Below are 17592 nucleotides of genomic sequence, written 5' to 3'. Positions count from 1 at the left end.
GGGCGATTACTCAAATAAGGGAACCCGAGTCTAATCAGAAATGTTCCGAGGAGGTTCCAACTTATCAGATAGATCGTAACCCGAGGAGAGGAGATGTAACAGTGGAAAAGAGTTCCATCTGAAGATAACATTATAAATCCATTGACTAAATAATTGGCTTTAAGTCAAATGGGAGATTACTAATCATAAGTACCCAACAAGCCAATCACGTGAGTAATGACACATGTGAATATTATTGACTGTTTTATTGTCTACCCAAAAAGACTAAAATGCCCTTCTTCACATATCCTATTTAATATTCCATCAAGGGCTAATAAAGTCTCCTTCACATGTATAGGGAAGAGGAATATGAAGATTTATATTGAACATAAAAATGATATATCACAATTAATATGGTTGTAATTGTAATATATTCGTATCACCACAAAAGTTGATGAGTCAATTAATATATCAGCCTCTCATGACTCGTTACAAAGAAAAGACTGTAAACACATCAGCCATAATACCAACACTAAATAGATCTTATATTCTGTACCACAGCAAATGTGTTGTTTCAATAAAAATAACCATGATGGTCCTCCTTCCAGTCATGCAGCATACAAGGATTTCAATGCTTGCCAATAAATCCAATGAAAATAATTGCACGGCTGTACCATCCATGATAAGGAGAAAAATATAAGAGTATTGACTGAAGATGTAATTGAACATTTTGCCAAAATATATATAGTATATACATTGCCACAAGCATAGCTGAAAAGAAAAAAAAATAGTTTCCACATAAAATGAATCTTCATCTGCAATTAGATACATCTATTCATCAAGAAGTAAATTTCAACAGTTCATGTCAGCGGAGATTGAACAGACAATGACAGAAGTAGTCAAACATTTGATGTATAAGGGTTCTTCACAAGCAGCCATAAGAATGGGTAGTCCGATGAATGATTCTGATAGTTTCTTTTGGTACACATGTCAAATGATATCACAAGTCTCAGATATTGAGAATAACATGACAAAGATGATAGAAACTTGAACAGATAGTAGCACAGAGAAGATTGTGGTGCTCATGGCAAAAGAATATTAAATAAAAAACACCAATCTGTGAAGCAATCTGCAAATTTCATGACCCAAAAAAACGCTTAATATCATATGTAGGATGCTTTGAAGCTTTTCATCTGTAACCATATCTTGCATGCCCAGATGATTGTGAGCATTGGCCAGGCACCATAAAAACAAGGCCCGTCCAAGATGAATGTATAACATGTTTGCTACCTTAACAAGCTGAATACTGGAGTATCATCGGGAGGCTTCATTTAATCTGTTCTTGGACGATTGGAACCAGCTTTTTGGCGGCTATTGTACAGTGGCAACAGCGAACGAGATCCATGTTTCCTCCTACCATAACACCGCCAGTATACAAGCAGAACAAGAAGCAATATACCAATTGGAATTGCCCATCTGTTCCAGTATTGCAAATATAAAGATAAAAAGATCAGTGAAAAAGGTTGTTTAATATGGTAAGTAATCTGCAGTGTGATCAAAATGTCAGTTGAAACTATGACAAGAAATGGAGAAAGTCTTGCCTGTCCAAATCAAGAATAGGGCTATAAACTATAGTCTCCCATGTAGACACAATAATGTGCCAAGCAGGATTGTAATACAGTGATTCTGATGACCAGAACATTCTTGTGTATGTCTCCAAGAAGATGAACATCAGCCAACCAGAAATCTCCAACAAAATAAACTTGATGATAAATCGACCCACTATGGCCACAATAAGTGAGAAAGTCACCAACCAATTTGAGAGTCTTTGATTGTAGTCCTTGATGAAAAGGGACCGAGATTTTCCAAGCATCTGAAGAAAATCCAAAGTCATGATCAGAAACAATTCATTTGGTTCACTGATAAGATTACGAATCATCTGAAGAAGAGCCCAGAACGGTTTTTCTCAAGCAAACAATAATAGCAGTTAACTTGATTAGCTGATTTTCACACAGTAATTAGTTTAGATTATTACAACCTTGAACACATCTCTAACAGAAGGTGTCAGACATTCGTTAGAGAAACACGTCTCTAGTGAATCTTGATTGCATAATCTAATACAGATTATAAATGTCATAAAATGATAAAATCATACCAAAAATGTCGCAAACCAAAGGAAAAAAAAACAGAAACAAGTACATCCTCTTCTTATCCTCAAATACTCGTAACATCACAATTCACAAAGAATAACATAAATTCCTAAATTGAAGCATAGAAAGATCGTCAAACTTATAAAGATAACAACCAAAGAATCCCTTGATTCATCACCTGCCAATTTTGATTGATCATAAGACAATTCTAAATTAGCACACTCTCGGAATACTTCTTAAGTATATACAACAAACAAAAAACTCACCAGGTTTAGTCAAAACTAAAATATTTGATATTCTCAAACTTAGGCCACCACTAAGTTTTAGTAATGACTTCCACATATCCTAATTCCTTATGCAAATGAATGAAATGCAACACAGAACACCTTCCTCGAACACAGTACCAGGAGCCCAGCTGCTAACCAAAATCACTAATAATGCAAAAAATCATTAGTATTCTACAATTCTAAATTTGTCTTGCATTGTCAAATGATCCTCTCTATATTTTGGGATGTCACCATCTTTTTATACCATGTGATCCTGCATAACAGCAAACTGGATGCCAGTGAACCACCTATCAACTGAATGCATAGTTTAGACCATAAGTACCCGGAAACTGGAATATTTTGGGTTGCGGTATGAAGTGTGGATATGCCAATTAGATGAACTTCATGGTAAGGTAAATGAGGGTGAGGTTGAAGTGGTTTCATTACTTCAGGTTGTCGCAAGGATGTAAGAAACCATAATACAACGAGCAACAAGCAAGAATTTAGCTGAAGAGGTGTTTATTTAAATAAAAAAGAAAAAGAACATGCTGCTATATGTGTCAACTGGCTGGACCTAGGCCCAATGCAAGTTGAATTAGCAGGACTCAGACCAGAGACTTGGTTGCTCAAACCAAGCCAGAGGATCTGGGTGGGACTGGTCCATTTATAGTTTACAACAGGGCAAGGCAAGATTTGAACTTCTGAGGATAAGACTGGGCCCAGCCGTTCAGGTTCATCAGCCTTGTGTCAAATCAACCCACTTCTTTTGGCACATAATTCAGCAGAAATGGTACTATCAAAAACAAATCTAAACACATTAACATATGCAACTAATGGAGCATCTAATACATATCCCTGCTGGCAATAAGATTATATCCAGTTAACGTAGCTCATAGCAAAGTATTTCAGAAGTGAAATAACATCATTTTCTTATGATAAGCTAATCCCACCAAATTCAGAATCTTCCTTTGAAGCATTGAAAAGACACCATTATCTTTCCTTTAACACAATCTAATCACAGTCAATATTTCACCCATCAAATAAGAGGAAACTGATTGTAACAATTAGTCACAGGACATCTTACCTTCATCATCTTCTGCTTATATGTTTCTTTTGAAGGCCCAACACAGTCTCTTTCAAAAGTTTGATTGCACTGAAGAAAACCAGCATTGAATTTTGCCATGGAAGGAAGTCTCATGACTTGAAGGTGATCCATTTTATCCTCACACTCAGTGTATCTGGCTTCACACAATTTTGATGAGTGATATTCATTTGCCAGAAGGAATGTTCTATAAACCTGATAAGACAATTGTACAAGTAAGCACAAAGATAATTTCATAAGCATGAAAAATATCTAAACTGAATAAGAGCAGATATGGCCCATAAGCTACAGGTTCATATGCATTTCCTCAATGCAACACTATTGCCTGAACAGATTTCATAATCTCACTTTTAAAATTTATAAATGATGCAAAATAGACAAGTAATACTCATACTCAGATCTATATGAGAGCATGTTTTAACATCTTTTTTAGTATCTCAACCAAAAAGTCCAATTACAAACTCAAATTCCCTGGTCCAAGTGTTAGGCTCTTCTTTTCCTATCAAAAATCAATTGCAATCCTCTCAATTAGGAAGCAGGTTATAAACCTTTCAGATCTGAATTCAGTCACATATTAGTCTCCATTTAAGTAAATCACAGATCAAGACAAATATGAAAAGATATATTTTTAAATACCCTTGAACAGTTCATTTTCAAATTATATACTTCGTTTCCAGTCTGACTTCTCTTGGTAGTTTTTTTTTTTTCTGCAACCATCCATCTTCCAAAGCCACCTGAATTCCAGAACCTATTACAAAATTTTAAGGGTCAAAGATATTTCTAGCAGCTCTTCTACTGCACCACTAAGTATTAACCATAAGTTCAAGCAAAACATTTGCAATTCCAACTGCCTGTATTTGCCAATTTTTTCACCTATTTAGTCCCCTTATGTGAGTGAAGTGAAAAAATAATGCTGGCGTAGCTCTTGGAGAGCTCTGATTTAGTATGTCTATGCAAAACTTCTAGCATTGAACACATTGTTGCACCTTTTGTATCTCATCGTCAAGTTTTAGAACAGATCTTTCAGCATGATGCCGACCAAAATGTTGTTGATCAAACAACTTTTTTGCTTCAGCCTTTGATTCTTCATGAACTTCCTGCAGCCTGTTCTCTTGTACTGGTAGCCGCAAAATGTCCATCCGTTGACTGTATAATTTCAAACAATGGTCAAGAATCACCTTGTTAAATACTTCAACAATAGAACCTGTGGATGGAATTTCTCCTTTATTCAGGGCGTCAAGAATCTGAAAAGAAACAATGGATGCAATAATTAGAGCTACTTATGATGCTCGATACTTCAAATTCAAGTTTAATGGTTTTAATTTGTGCATGAAAACCACATCAAGTATCCAAGCATAGGAACAGTAACAAACAGATAACTTGTGGAATGGACACAAATTCATGCAAAAGCACCTGCTCTAGGAAAGCTACAAAATCCTTTCCATTTAGAGGTTTTCCCTGGACAACTTTTGGACGTATAATGGTTGCAACAAGTTTTTTCAACTGCTCCCTTCTTTTCACATACAACTGATCCAGCTCAGTGTCCTTCATATCGCAAAGTTTTGTCCTTTGAAGATGAGGCTGTCAGAAGTTTCAAGGCTCTTGTCAGATCATAAAGTAACAAATTGCAGGAAATGTATATTAGAGCATATGTTAACTTATAGAAGCATAAAAGAATAACTTCCAACGTCCAAGTGAGGGCAGCAAAACACGATGATGGCAGGTTCCACATTCCAATTCAAACAATAAACTATCAGAAAGTTAACTAATATACTATCAACTAATGACAATAACAACATAAGAAAAAAATAAAAGAGCTTTTAAGCCCATGAATGTTGCAAAAGCTAAGACACATGAAACATGGATACTTAAAAGAAAATTGAGTCCTCATCCATCTCCTCTCCTCCTTGTCCTCATCCCCTCCTCGTCTCCTCCTCCTCATCCCTTCATCATCTCCTCCTCCTCTCCTTGTCCTCCGCTTCTCCTTCTCATTCTCCTCCCCTCCCCTTCGAGTGCTGCAGTATATACCAGCATAAATTGGTATGCCATGTGTACTAGACCCATGCTGGCCAGCCAGGGACAGGGATGGTTCTGGTATCCAAGATTGAGAACCATGATTCAGTGAATATGCAATCTTGCAGGCATCACAACATGTACCATGGAACAGAGTTACAGAATTACTACAAAAATCTTGTTATTGTGTGTGCAACTGCACTTATGGCCCACATCACAACTGTGTAACAATTTCCATTAACTACTTAGATGATAATTCTTATAGTTAGCTATAAGGGCAAGTAAGCAAAAAATAATGCATTAACAAAATATCTATGATTTATACACAAAACCAAGTGTGATGAGCCTTTTAATAAAACAATCCTGGATTTAAGCACGTATGAAAACTAAGAATCTCAATTATCATTCAGAATAGATTCATTTTTAGTACTAAATAACCAATAATAATCTCAGATTTCACAATTGTTGAACACAGTCCACATTCCAGTAGCAACAGTAAAACCAAGTCCGACTTGGCATAGCTGATGCCTGATCATATGCAATAAAACAACAAGACATGATGTCATCCAGAAACATTAACAAATAAGAGACAATTAATGCTTATTGTAACAAAGTTTAATAATAAAAATGCCCTTTTATTAAGGAAATTAAATGGGCATACCAAAGAAGACTTCTGCAAAAGATCAAAATCTCCAAATTATATAATCATTGACTAAGATAAACTGTGATATTATCAACGATAACCAATGTTTACCTGTGGTAGGCTAAAGGCAGTACTATTGTCACCCATTATTGCTAAGGAATCTCGAATTTGGTTAACCTGATTCACCACATCAAAATGGATAGCAAAGGTTTTTAAGAAAACATAGGAGAGCTCACTAAACACAACTCTATTAAAAATGATATTAATGTTAACAAAAGAGCCAAGAGGCTTGAAAAGAGCAGGGAAGGACAATTTTCAAATATTGTTCATTTATACATAAAAGTAAGAATTAACAGTTGGACCATACCTGATCAATGTTTCTATCTCCTGAAACCATAAAAAAGATTGAATATAAATACTAAGGTAACTTCATAAGATTCCCATAAATAGCAAATGAAAATGAAGTGACAATCAGATAAGACTGACCATTATTATTTGGTATGCGCCGAAGGGCTTCGTTCACCATTTCTTGAACAGACTTTCCTTCTGCATAATCAAAATATATAATTTTTAGTGAACTAGCCATGAAGAGATGGTAAAATTTTAATGCAGACATAAAAGGGATAAACGGCATCTCAATGTTCTGATAAATCAAAGTGCATTACTCAAAATTCTAGGTACATAACGTAACAAAAAAAGTTGAGAAACTCTGATTCACTTGGCACTGCAAAGTATCAACCACATCAACCAATGTATAATCTGCTGGACTACTTCAAATACAACATACATGTCAAAATACTATCAAACAAAATCCGAGATGTAAAAAGAACATTAAAATCAAATCACTTTAGTCATTAAAAATGTTAGAAGTTGTCCATGGATCAAAAGACCTTTTCAGGTTGCTTGACATGTTACTCTCTTATTATAACATTATATCGTAGATTATGTAAAATACTAGTTGTATATATACTTCTGCAAATGCTAACTAATACAGGGTGTCTCACTTTGCAAACCTAGGTAGTAGCACCTATTGTATAAAAACTGTTTTGCAGAATCTTCTGTAGTCTCATATTCTTGGCAGAATCTTCCATTACATCATATTTTTTCTTTTCCAGTAACAGTTGTCCTGATGTTCTAGTCTATCTTTTGTTATGGTGGTAGTTGCTGTTGTTGCCTACTTGTTAGCCTTTTAAAACTTTTTGTCGATTACTAACATGTATTGTCACTATTACTTAAAACTATTTCAAGCAAACAGATAAGAAAATAAACTTACGCAGGAAATCTCGTTGGATAAGCCACAAGAGTTTAGCAGGCTCAAATGCAACATCTTGCCCCTGTATAAACACACCATATTGTGAATAACTACAAGTATATTTGGTTATCTAAACCACTAAGCACATAATATCAGTAGATTACCTTCACCCTGATCTCCATGAAGCAACAGATGAGCAAAATCCAGAAGTAATTAGAAAGGAAAAATCAACAAACTAACAATAACAAAATTTTTGCACTAACAGAATTCAAATTTAGACCTTCCATAAAATTCTTCTGCAATTTCAACAGCAAATGAGAGCCGAGATATATCAGCCTCGCGAATCTACAACATGAAACAGAAATTTGAAGAATAGAGATCATAAGTGAATAAAATCTCATCTAGCATAGAAAAAAGAAGTCGGTAGCACCAATTGTAGACTCATTAAATCCAGATAAATAACAAACCGTCTCAGGAAGATTATAAATGAGAACAGAGCTCATTACAGTAGCCAGCGCAAAGATCCTGTAGAAGTCAAGGACAAAGTTAACATGATTGTATTTTGTAGCAAAATTAATGATGTAAATTTTGGTATTACCTGTCATCATATACATTTGATTTGCCAACACTTTCAAATCCTTCTGTATCTAGGTACAATACAGATACTTTTGTTCCATCAATATCCAATTCCACTGGTGTTCCCCAAACCCAAATGCCTGTATCAAAAGACGCTTGCTTACTAAATACAAGATCTTGCAACAAACAAGAGAAATATTAAGAATAAATTACTAATGTTGACTAATGCAAGATTATAAGATATGGCTTGGTAATTACTGGAAAGGTAAATATTGAATAAATCAGTGTATATTGACCTTTGGTTTTGGTATCACGCATATGTCCAACCCCGAAACCTGCACATAACAATTCATTTATATTCAATAAAAATGTTAACATTAAGTAATTTGTCAAATTAAAGCAAGAACAATAAGAAATGCACCTTCATCACAAGAAAGGGAGAGAAGTTGGTTGAGAAGAAAGGATTTTCCTGAGCGATATGGACCAATAACCTGAGATAGAAATCATGGTTATTAAAAAATAAAGAGAGATTATGATAAGGGACTGATTAAAATGATGCTAATTGACAATTATATTGGGCAATATTACTACAGAACTAAATTTTCATAATGACTTAAAAAGTGTGAAGCCATATCCATTCAAGGATATTATTTGGTGATGAGCAAGAATGATGCAGAATAGGCGAGCCGAGGCCCGAGCGCCTCGCTTCACTTCCAGGCGGCGCGCTTCAAAGAGGCGCCGCCTGGGCGCTCGCCCAAGCCTAGGCGCTGGGCGCTTCGGGCGAGCGCCTGGGTTAAACCAGGCGATCGAACCAGCGTTTTAGGTCTGGTTCGGTCTCCGATGCTTTAGTTGGTTCAATCGAACCAACTAAAGCACCGATATCAGCTGTCGCTGCCCAACCCTAACCCTGCTCGTTTCCGCCCCCGCTCCCGCTGCTCGCCGTTGTCACCGCTCCCGCTCCCGTTGCCGTTGCCGCTGCCGCTCCCGCTGCCTCTTTTCTCAGTCAGCACCCCCTTACACTCCTCTTCCTTCTTCTCCTTCTGTATACTGTTAACAGTATACTAATAATAGTATTTGTATTTATTATATTAATAATATATTATTTTAATTTTATATTTTAGATTTTCTTAATTTAATAGCATACTTTTTATTTAAAATTTTAAATAATTATATTTATTAATTATATTATATATTTTTATATTTTAGCGCCTCGCTTCGCTCGGACAAGCACCTAGCACCTCGAGTGTTTTTGGACCTTGGCGCCATTTGGCGCCTAACGCTTTTTAAATCACTGGAATAGATTCAAGGAGAGGGATCATGTGAACTTACTAAAGAAGACTCCAACATGATAGGTAGTAAAAGAACTTCTGAGAGAAGAAATCATAGTTGCAAAATTTGAATCAAGATCGGGATAAGCTGGAGATGAATCAACGGAATTGGTGGGACCAGCAAGACCACATTGGTAGTGTTGGAATTGGCAAAAATATTATTTTAAAATAAAAATATAACTAAAATGTAGGGAAATTAATAAAAAAATATGACAATAAGTTATCTCTATATAGCAATTATTTCTAAAATCATCCAAAGATAATAAGTTAATTGATTAAATCTATATAATAAGAAGAAATAAGCATTAAAAATACCCAAGAATATACTCGTGATAGAGCCCCAAAATGCTCACATAGTTGAAATGTATAAAATACTGTTCTCATCATGGCCCCTTCCTATCACAGCCATAATCATAAATCACAAAATCAAAAAGAATGAACCTGTGTATGTGAATTTGAGTGAAAAAAGAATGTAACGATGCAATAAGCAGAACTAAAACTTGCATGACCCTATCCTCGCACACTGTAAATTGTGTGAGACCAAATCTATAAATCTCAAACATCTTATGATTTGCAACGGACTCGAGAGATAAACTTAGTGCTTACTGCGACAGCAGCAATAGGGGTAGTAATTCTTTGAATTGCCTCCAAACCCTCTCTTGCAAGACGCAGTTTAGTATGTTCCGAATCTGGCTCCACAATAGGAAACCTGCAAAACAGGTATCAAGCTAAGACCAAAGATTAAAGAACCGTTGCTCGGTTCCCTACTAAGTCAACCAATAGGAAAGCTTAAATGTTGAGCAGTATAATCTTCCTTGGTGCAGTAAAATGGACTATTAGGATTTATTCCCCGAGTTGCATAGGATATACAAAGGACCTAATCATCAAGGTAGTTCGACCAATGTCGTCACTGATCAGCAATAAGATCGAAAGTTCGGAGTCATCATCCCACTCTACATAATGCCCTTGTAATTATGATGGCATTTGCTATAATCGACAGGCACAGTCAGAAATCAGCTAAAAGATCTCATCATGCCGCATCAAAACCATTCTTTCCATCGATTCGCGCACACTACCCTAACGATTTCGCAAAACGAAAAACCATGAAAACAGATCACACTTACGCTCGGCGGAAATCCTCCGGGCCAGAAGAAGAAGCGGATGCGAAGGACCAAACCAAGATCACCGCCCAAAACGCCAAGACCTGCAGGGACGCCTCCATCTCGTTCGTTCAACCTGCCGATCCCGGATCGCATCCAGCGAATCCCACCGAGCTCCCAGATCAGTAGAGCTGCCTCCGCGAAAAGCTCCAAGAGGAAATATATCCACCGGCTACGGCGGAGGCACCGCTTTCCCCCCTCAGTCTCTAGGTCGCTAAGCGAGTCTGCGATCGAAGGATAGGGAAAAGTTTGGGTTGGGGTTTCTTCCGAGAGAGAGGGATGTGATGACGCCTCCGGAGATCGAGAGATCGAGGTAGAGAGATGGAGAGAGAGAAGTATCGAGATTTGAACCGTTCTAATTCCAAATTAACCTTCCACCTGTTGAAACTTGGACTTCATCCAACGGCGATCTGCGCTTCAAGATTGGAGATTCTTACGATGAACGGTTGTAGATGCACCCGCTGCATTCATTTTAGGGCAGTTTCACGTCTCCCTCACAGAAATTACTGTGCAAAGGACTCTGTCGTTACAGCTAATAATTCTGTGCATTAGATGCCAATCAAGGTTGACTTGGTCAACCTAACCCTACTGGGAACTTGGAAATCACATTGATAACATGTTCACTATGCATAGCTCTCTGCCATCATAGTGGATGGACAAATTGACTTTGATAGTTTATAGAAGGTAAATTATGTTTTATAATTGTTGAGGAGAAACTCTCGATACAAAGGTAACTCGGAAGGAGTCTTCGAGTGGCTTTTGAGTATCTGAAGTGACCTCAGGCCAAGGTGAGATCCAACTCTTTCGTAGGTCTTTTAACAAAAGTTAGTGGCAAGAAGAGTTTCCCGATTCGATCTTTTCGATATTTAAATTAATTTTCGAGGCTGTATAGAATATGAGAGGTTTTGGGAGCGATATCTGACTTTTATACCTGATCGATTGAGAAAATCTTTTATAATAACCTAAACATCCCTCCTTTGGTGCCTTGTCGACAGGGGTAACGAGCTCAAATGATCTCTCATAAACTGTTATCCATGGAGATCGATAAAGGGAACAGGCCCGAACAATCTCCCTGCACAATAATTCACAAGAGTCAATAGAATTAAACCGAATGATCTTACAATTTACAGAGATTGACATATCATAACCACCCTCGGATTATTGCTTAGCGAAGGTTGATTTGACCTTTTTTTTTCTTTTATACAGGTGATCACTTGATGGATTAAAATTAATTATCAAAATATTCTGCATCAATTAGCTTAGTTGATTTATTTAACTCTAAATCCGTCTTTCGTTAATTTATTTATTAAACTCATAAAATGATACTTTTCGTAAATCTATGTCAATTTATGTTCGAATATTTGAAGAGAGGTTAATTTTTTTTGCAAAAGCAATGTAATAAGAACATCAGTAAGTTAGTAATCTGATAAATGTGTTGAATAAACCAAATGTGATTTGGATCTTATTTTCTAATTTTCTTTGTAGAAGTGAAATAAATATGATCGACTAGAATTTCTTTGCATGATAAAGAACCTCAAATGTGACTGTTATATGTATAAGGTTAGAAGAAATAGTGAAATCAACTGAAATAAAATATTTGATTGATATTGTTATATTATAAATCTCAACTCAAATAAATATTTTAGTTGATTGGATTCAAAAACTGAATAAAGACATAAAGTTGTTTTGAAGATTCTTATTCTTCTTATTATTTCTTTACAAAATGAGCACAAATAGATGGATGTATAATCAGTAAATAAATAATAAAACCAAGTAAAAACTAAAGAATTAATTCAAGTAAATTAATTCCTTGCAATCAATAAAAGAAAGTTACATGTGCATTATGCTACACATATTCACAATGTACTTTTAAGTAGGTAAAATCATTATATACATGACATTAAAAATCATTATATACAATAACCGATAAATGCTAATAATTTATATACCCAACAACTCGTACAAATCACGCCAGAATACCGGTAAATGCTATTCATCCAAATAGCAGCTTCCCTGATGGCATCAGTGACCGATCAAAGCCAAACAGACGGTCACGATCAAAACCCTACTCCCCTCGTCGCTCCGTATATAACAGCTGTAATCGCAACCCCTCGTTGGCTTTCTTCCATCGATCTTGAAACCCTAACGCGAGCCTCGCCCAACCCGAGCCGCGGCCGCCACCTTCCTCGTCCAATGGCATCGGCCGCTGTCCGCCCCCTCGTCACCGTGCAGGCCCTCGAGGGCGACATGGCAACCGACGCGCCATCCGCCGTCCCCCTCCCCGACGTCCTCAAGGCCCCGATCCGCCCTGACGTCGTCCGCTTCGTTCATGCGAACCTGTCCAAGAACAGCCGCCAGCCCTACGCCGTCTCCAAGCGCGCCGGCCACCAGACATCCGCCGAGTCCTGGGGCACCGGCCGCGCCGTCTCCCGAATCCCCCGCGTCCCCGGTGGAGGCACCCACCGCGCCGGCCAGGGTGCCTTCGGCAACATGTGCCGTGGCGGGCGCATGTTCGCCCCCACCAAGACCTGGCGCCGCTGGCACCGCCGCGTCAACATCAATATGCGCCGCTTCGCCGTCGCCTCCGCCCTCGCCGCGTCTGCCGTCCCTTCCCTCGTTCTCGCCCGTGGTCACCGCATCGAGTCCGTTCCCGAGCTCCCCCTCGTGGTCTCCGACTCCGTCGAGGGCGTGGAGAAGACTGCCTCCGCCATCAAGATCCTCAAGCAGATCGGTGCCCTACCCGATGCTGAGAAGGCCAAGGACAGCCAGGGCATTCGCCCCGGGACGGGAAAGATGAGAAACCGTCGCTATATCTCGCGCAAGGGTCCCTTGATCGTCTACGGCACCGAGGGCTCCAAGATCGTTAAGGCTTTCCGTAACATTCCTGGCGTCGATGTGGCCAATGTGGAGCGCCTCAATCTTCTGAAGTTGGCACCGGGAGGCCACATCGGCAGGTTCATCATCTGGACCAAATCCGCCTTTGAGAAGCTGGACTCTGTGTTCGGTACCTTCGACAAGCCATCTGAGAAGAAGAAGGGGTACGTGCTGCCGAGGTCCAAGATGCTGAATGCTGATCTCTCGAGGATTATAAACTCTGATGAGGTGCAGTCGGTGGTGCGACCGATCAAGAAGGAGGTGAAGAGGCACACTCTGAAGAAGAACCCGCTGAAGAATCTCTACACCCTTTTGAAGCTGAACCCCTATGCCAAGACCGCCAGGAGGATGGCTCTGCTCGCTGAGGCCCAGCGGGTCAAGGCCAAGAAGGAGAAGCTCGACGAGAAGAGGACCCAGCTCCCCAAGGTACTGCATTTTGCTGTCATTGTAGTGTTCTTGTTTATTCTATATGTGCTAATCAATCTATTTAGCAGTACTTATTATTATTTAATATAGTATCAGATTTTTGCTTCATTTGTTGATAATTGTTGCTCAATACTTTTTGAAAAGATTATTTCTGTGTTTTTTTTCCTTTCATGCTGTCCATCTGCTAGGACCTTGCATTTGGTATGATCTAAAACAGTAGCAAGCTTCTCATCATTAGTTTTGACAATTAAACTACTATTTGACATCAGTGTTTAAGATGAAATTTATGGTCTGGATTAGAATTCGTGAGGCACTTATGATTTTGGTATGATCTAAAACAGTAGCAAGCTTCTCATCATTAGTTTTGACAATTAAACTACTATTTGACATCAGTGTTTAAGATGAAATTTATGGTCTGGATTAGAATTCGTGAGGCACTTATGATTTTGGTATGATCTAAAACAGTAGCAAGCTTCTCATCGTTAGTTTTGACAATTAAACTACTATTTGACATCAGTGTTTAAGATGAAATTTATGGTCTGGATTAGAATTCGTGAGGCACATATGATTTTGGTATGATCTAAAACAGTAGCAAGCTTCTCATCATTAGTTTTGACAATTAAACTACTATTTGACATCAGTGTTTAAGATGAAATGTATGGTCTGGATTAGAATTCGTGAGGCACATATGATTTTGGTATGATCTAAAACAGTAGCAAGCTTCTCATCATTAGTTTTGACAATTAAACTACTATTTGACATCAGTGTTTAAGATGAAATTTATGGTCTGGATTAGAATTCGTGAGGCACATATGATTTTGGTATGATCTAAAACAGTAGCAAGCTTCTCATCATTAGTTTTGACAATTAAACTACTATTTGACATCAGTGTTTAAGATGAAATGTATGGTCTGGATTAGAATTCGTGAGGCACATATGATTTTGGTATGATCTAAAACAGTAGCAAGCTTCTCATCATTAGTTTTGACAATTAAACTACTATTTGACATCAGTGTTTAAGATGAAATTTATGGTCTGGATTAGAATTCGTGCGGCACATATAATGTTTGAAACTCTAAATAAGTTTGTTTTATCAAGCTGTGGTTACTTTCTGTGGAATAGTTCCTTACTTGATTGCAATTATTGTTTGTCATGTCAAATCATGTTATTGTTTGTACAATTTTCGTTACTTAAAAGTTAAAATTGCATAACATGGTAAGATGTGCAAATACTATTACCCTTTATTAAAGCATGACCTGTTGTCACCAAGCCCACATGTATTTACTATTCCAAGACAAATATAGCCACTTGAGGGGTGGAACATTGTATGGGGAGTTATATTTTCGTTTATTCTAAGCTTACTGGCAACTTATTGTTACTAGCAATTAAATGAAAGTATTTAGTGTAACTAGTTTATTTTACATAGTTTATCCTGTCATCAGCATGGCCTAGGATAGTCTTGTGCTTGATGGTGCAAAACCCTAACATGTAGGGTTAAGATGTTAGCTTCCTGTTCATAGTTGAAGTCTAATAAACTATACATTAAGTTGTTAGTTGTAAGGTTGAAAGTATAAAGCACGCTAAATTTTCAACGATGGCGTAGAAGCATTATGTACGGTTTCTACTTGACAAAACGGAGAGGAGTGGATGGAAAGTAGTGTTTCTACTTGACAAAGGTTTGGTTAAGATATTGTTGTCGTAGATGTCATTAATAAATCCTACCGTGTAGCACCAGTGCTAAACCAGAGTGGCATACTCGATTGGGTGATCTTTAAACAATATCTTCTCTGTTTCTAATGTTGAGGCATCCAAGGATGCCTTTGTCAAGGAATATATCTACTCGAACAGGAGAAGGTTCAATAGAAGAGAGTTGCTTGTGGTCCAACCATTTCTGAGATGAAGAGTATCGAAGAAATGTTATCTTATTCGGAGAACCTGTGTCCTTTGCAACGCACTAATGTAATTTTTTTTTTTTTTAAATTGTTCCAGGAGGAAGCTGCTGCGATCAAGGCTGCTGGTCGGGCGTGGTACAAGACTATGATCTCCGACAGTGACTATGCTGAGTTCGACTACTTCTCCAAGTGGCTTGGCGCGACACAGTGATCGATCAATGAGTGGTAAGAGGGAATTCTTTTAACCAATTTGGTTCAGGCATTGAGTAAGAACCTTGCATGGACATGTTTATGTTATCATTTCAGAACCGTGCTTGCTTAGAAAAACGAACAAATGTTTTGTTGAATGCAAGGATTGTTTATGTTCCTATTCTGTTTCTTCTCTCTGCCCATTGCTATTTTGTTACCTGCTAGTGTAGCTGGACTCTGCCTGACGACCGTTTCTACCCATTACCCCCACTTGATTTCGAAATGAAGTATTAGTAGGAGATTGGTACTTAATTAAACAGTGCAAGGTTCCCCCAGAAGTTTCTCGCTAGGAGAGGCATTGGATTAGATTTAAAGCTCAAAAACATGGGCCATATATCTTATGATTGAAACTTTAGCTCCATATTGTAGCCTTCGAGGCTCAGCTTTTGCTTCCCTGCAGCTTGTTCTGAAGGCTGAGGACGTGTGAATCCATTTGCCATCACATGTGAACAGGTTGTTGGTCCGAAGAAGGCTTAGGACTTTGAACAACTTCAAAGTTGATGATAATGATAGTACATAAACTTCTAATCTAAATTGACATTATACATCAACTTCTAGTGAGAAACATCATTCTCACATCTGATATATAAACTAAATTGGGATTCCACTCTGCCTGCACCATCGAAATGTTTCATAAAATGATTCTCATCTAATTCTGAAAACAAATTTAATTATCCAAAGTTCTCTCTTCTTTTAGGATGCTCTCTAGAAAACATAGTAGATTGGTCATGGTGCACTTGTTCGGGTTAATTATAGATTATTCATTGTAGTTACGTCTCTTTATAGTGTTTCAGTTCGTAGATTTAAAAGATTTGTATTTAAATTTTTATAGTTATGAAAGTGAAACATTTCACTTCATTTATTCTAACGTTCGTCGGTGTATCAACATAAGCGCGAAAACGATTAGCAAAAAGGTAATTTTAATATTTCAGTTGTGCTTTCGGTAGTGACGAACGATAGCGTCAATGGAGTTCGCGGGTGGTTGTTGTGGAAGAGGACAATACAAATGTCGACATTCTACATTTGTGTTGACGTCGCTCGGTAATTACGTCTGCATCAACGTAGATGCAAAGCGACGAAAGGGTTACTCTACATTTGCATCGACATCAATGCAAATGTCAAACGACGTCACTCTGTATCTGCATCGACCACAACAACGATACAAGGGTGGAGCCACTCTGCATCCGCGTCAACATTGCTTGACAACTACGTCAAAACTGACAATGTTATGGTAAATAAAATTAGATGTTTCACCATAAGAATTGTAATATAATTTTTTTAGGTTTAAGGATCGAAATGCTAAAGAGATCTACATGAGATAATATATAACCTTACTCTTGCTACAATTATCCGTCAGTTTTTATGCTTTCGTCGATAAGTTTGACAATATTACAATAAATAAAATCAGATGTAATATGTAACCTTGCTCCTGCTACAATCGTTCATGTCAGCCTAATAGCTCTGATTATTGATTATCATGCTGTCAATGAAGCACGTCGATTCTTATTTTAGGATTATCATTGGAGCAACTAATGTTTGACAAGGCAACCTGCATTGGCAACTCACGTATCATCACCCCGTGAAGTAGGATCACCTGTCTCATACTACAATTCTGAGCATCCAAATGATTTGTCTCAGCTTAATGCATTCGCATCTTGCACAGCTATCACCTCACTATACAA

General features: G+C 37.8%; 2 protein-coding genes across 2 annotated transcripts; one reads left to right on the top strand and one right to left on the bottom strand.

The window, feature by feature from the left end:
• Window positions 1–917: 917 nt before the first annotated feature.
• On the bottom strand, window positions 918–10787 carry LOC103983799 (uncharacterized). The gene is given in 17 exon segments (XM_065150190.1): window positions 918–1455; window positions 1581–1852; window positions 3480–3692; window positions 4484–4741; window positions 4911–5078; window positions 6265–6330; window positions 6521–6540; window positions 6640–6699; window positions 7427–7487; window positions 7570–7627; window positions 7629–7750; window positions 7873–7930; window positions 8004–8121; window positions 8278–8316; window positions 8403–8472; window positions 9916–10018; window positions 10434–10787. Coding segments are annotated over 17 exon segments (1929 nt in total). The 5' UTR covers window positions 10532–10787; the 3' UTR covers window positions 918–1310.
• Window positions 10788–12452: 1665 nt separating this feature from the next.
• LOC135638902 (large ribosomal subunit protein uL4-like) lies at window positions 12453–16029 on the top strand. The gene is made up of 2 exons (XM_065152462.1): window positions 12453–13769; window positions 15759–16029. Exons 1-2 carry the CDS (start codon window positions 12456–12458, stop codon window positions 15870–15872), a joined length of 1428 nt encoding a protein of 475 aa, XP_065008534.1. The 5' UTR covers window positions 12453–12455; the 3' UTR covers window positions 15873–16029.
• The last annotated feature ends 1563 nt before the right edge of the window (window positions 16030–17592 follow it).

Source organism: Musa acuminata, chromosome BXJ3-5, assembly GCF_036884655.1.
Source record: "Musa acuminata AAA Group cultivar baxijiao chromosome BXJ3-5, Cavendish_Baxijiao_AAA, whole genome shotgun sequence".
In the NCBI taxonomy this organism is placed as follows: Eukaryota; Viridiplantae; Streptophyta; class Magnoliopsida; order Zingiberales; family Musaceae; genus Musa; species Musa acuminata.
The sequence above is the reverse complement of the archived record's forward strand: the minus strand, read 5'-3'. Positions and strand labels throughout refer to the sequence as shown.

Excerpts from the sequence above, each read along its gene's own strand:
- LOC135638902 (XM_065152462.1), top strand. The coding sequence starts at position 12,456 with ATGCTATTCATCCAAATAGCAGCTTCCCTGATGGCATCAGTGACCGAT. Across the intron at positions 13,770-15,758 it reads AGAGGACCCAGCTCCCCAAG|GAGGAAGCTGCTGCGATCAA; the intron begins GTACTGCATTTT and ends AAATTGTTCCAG.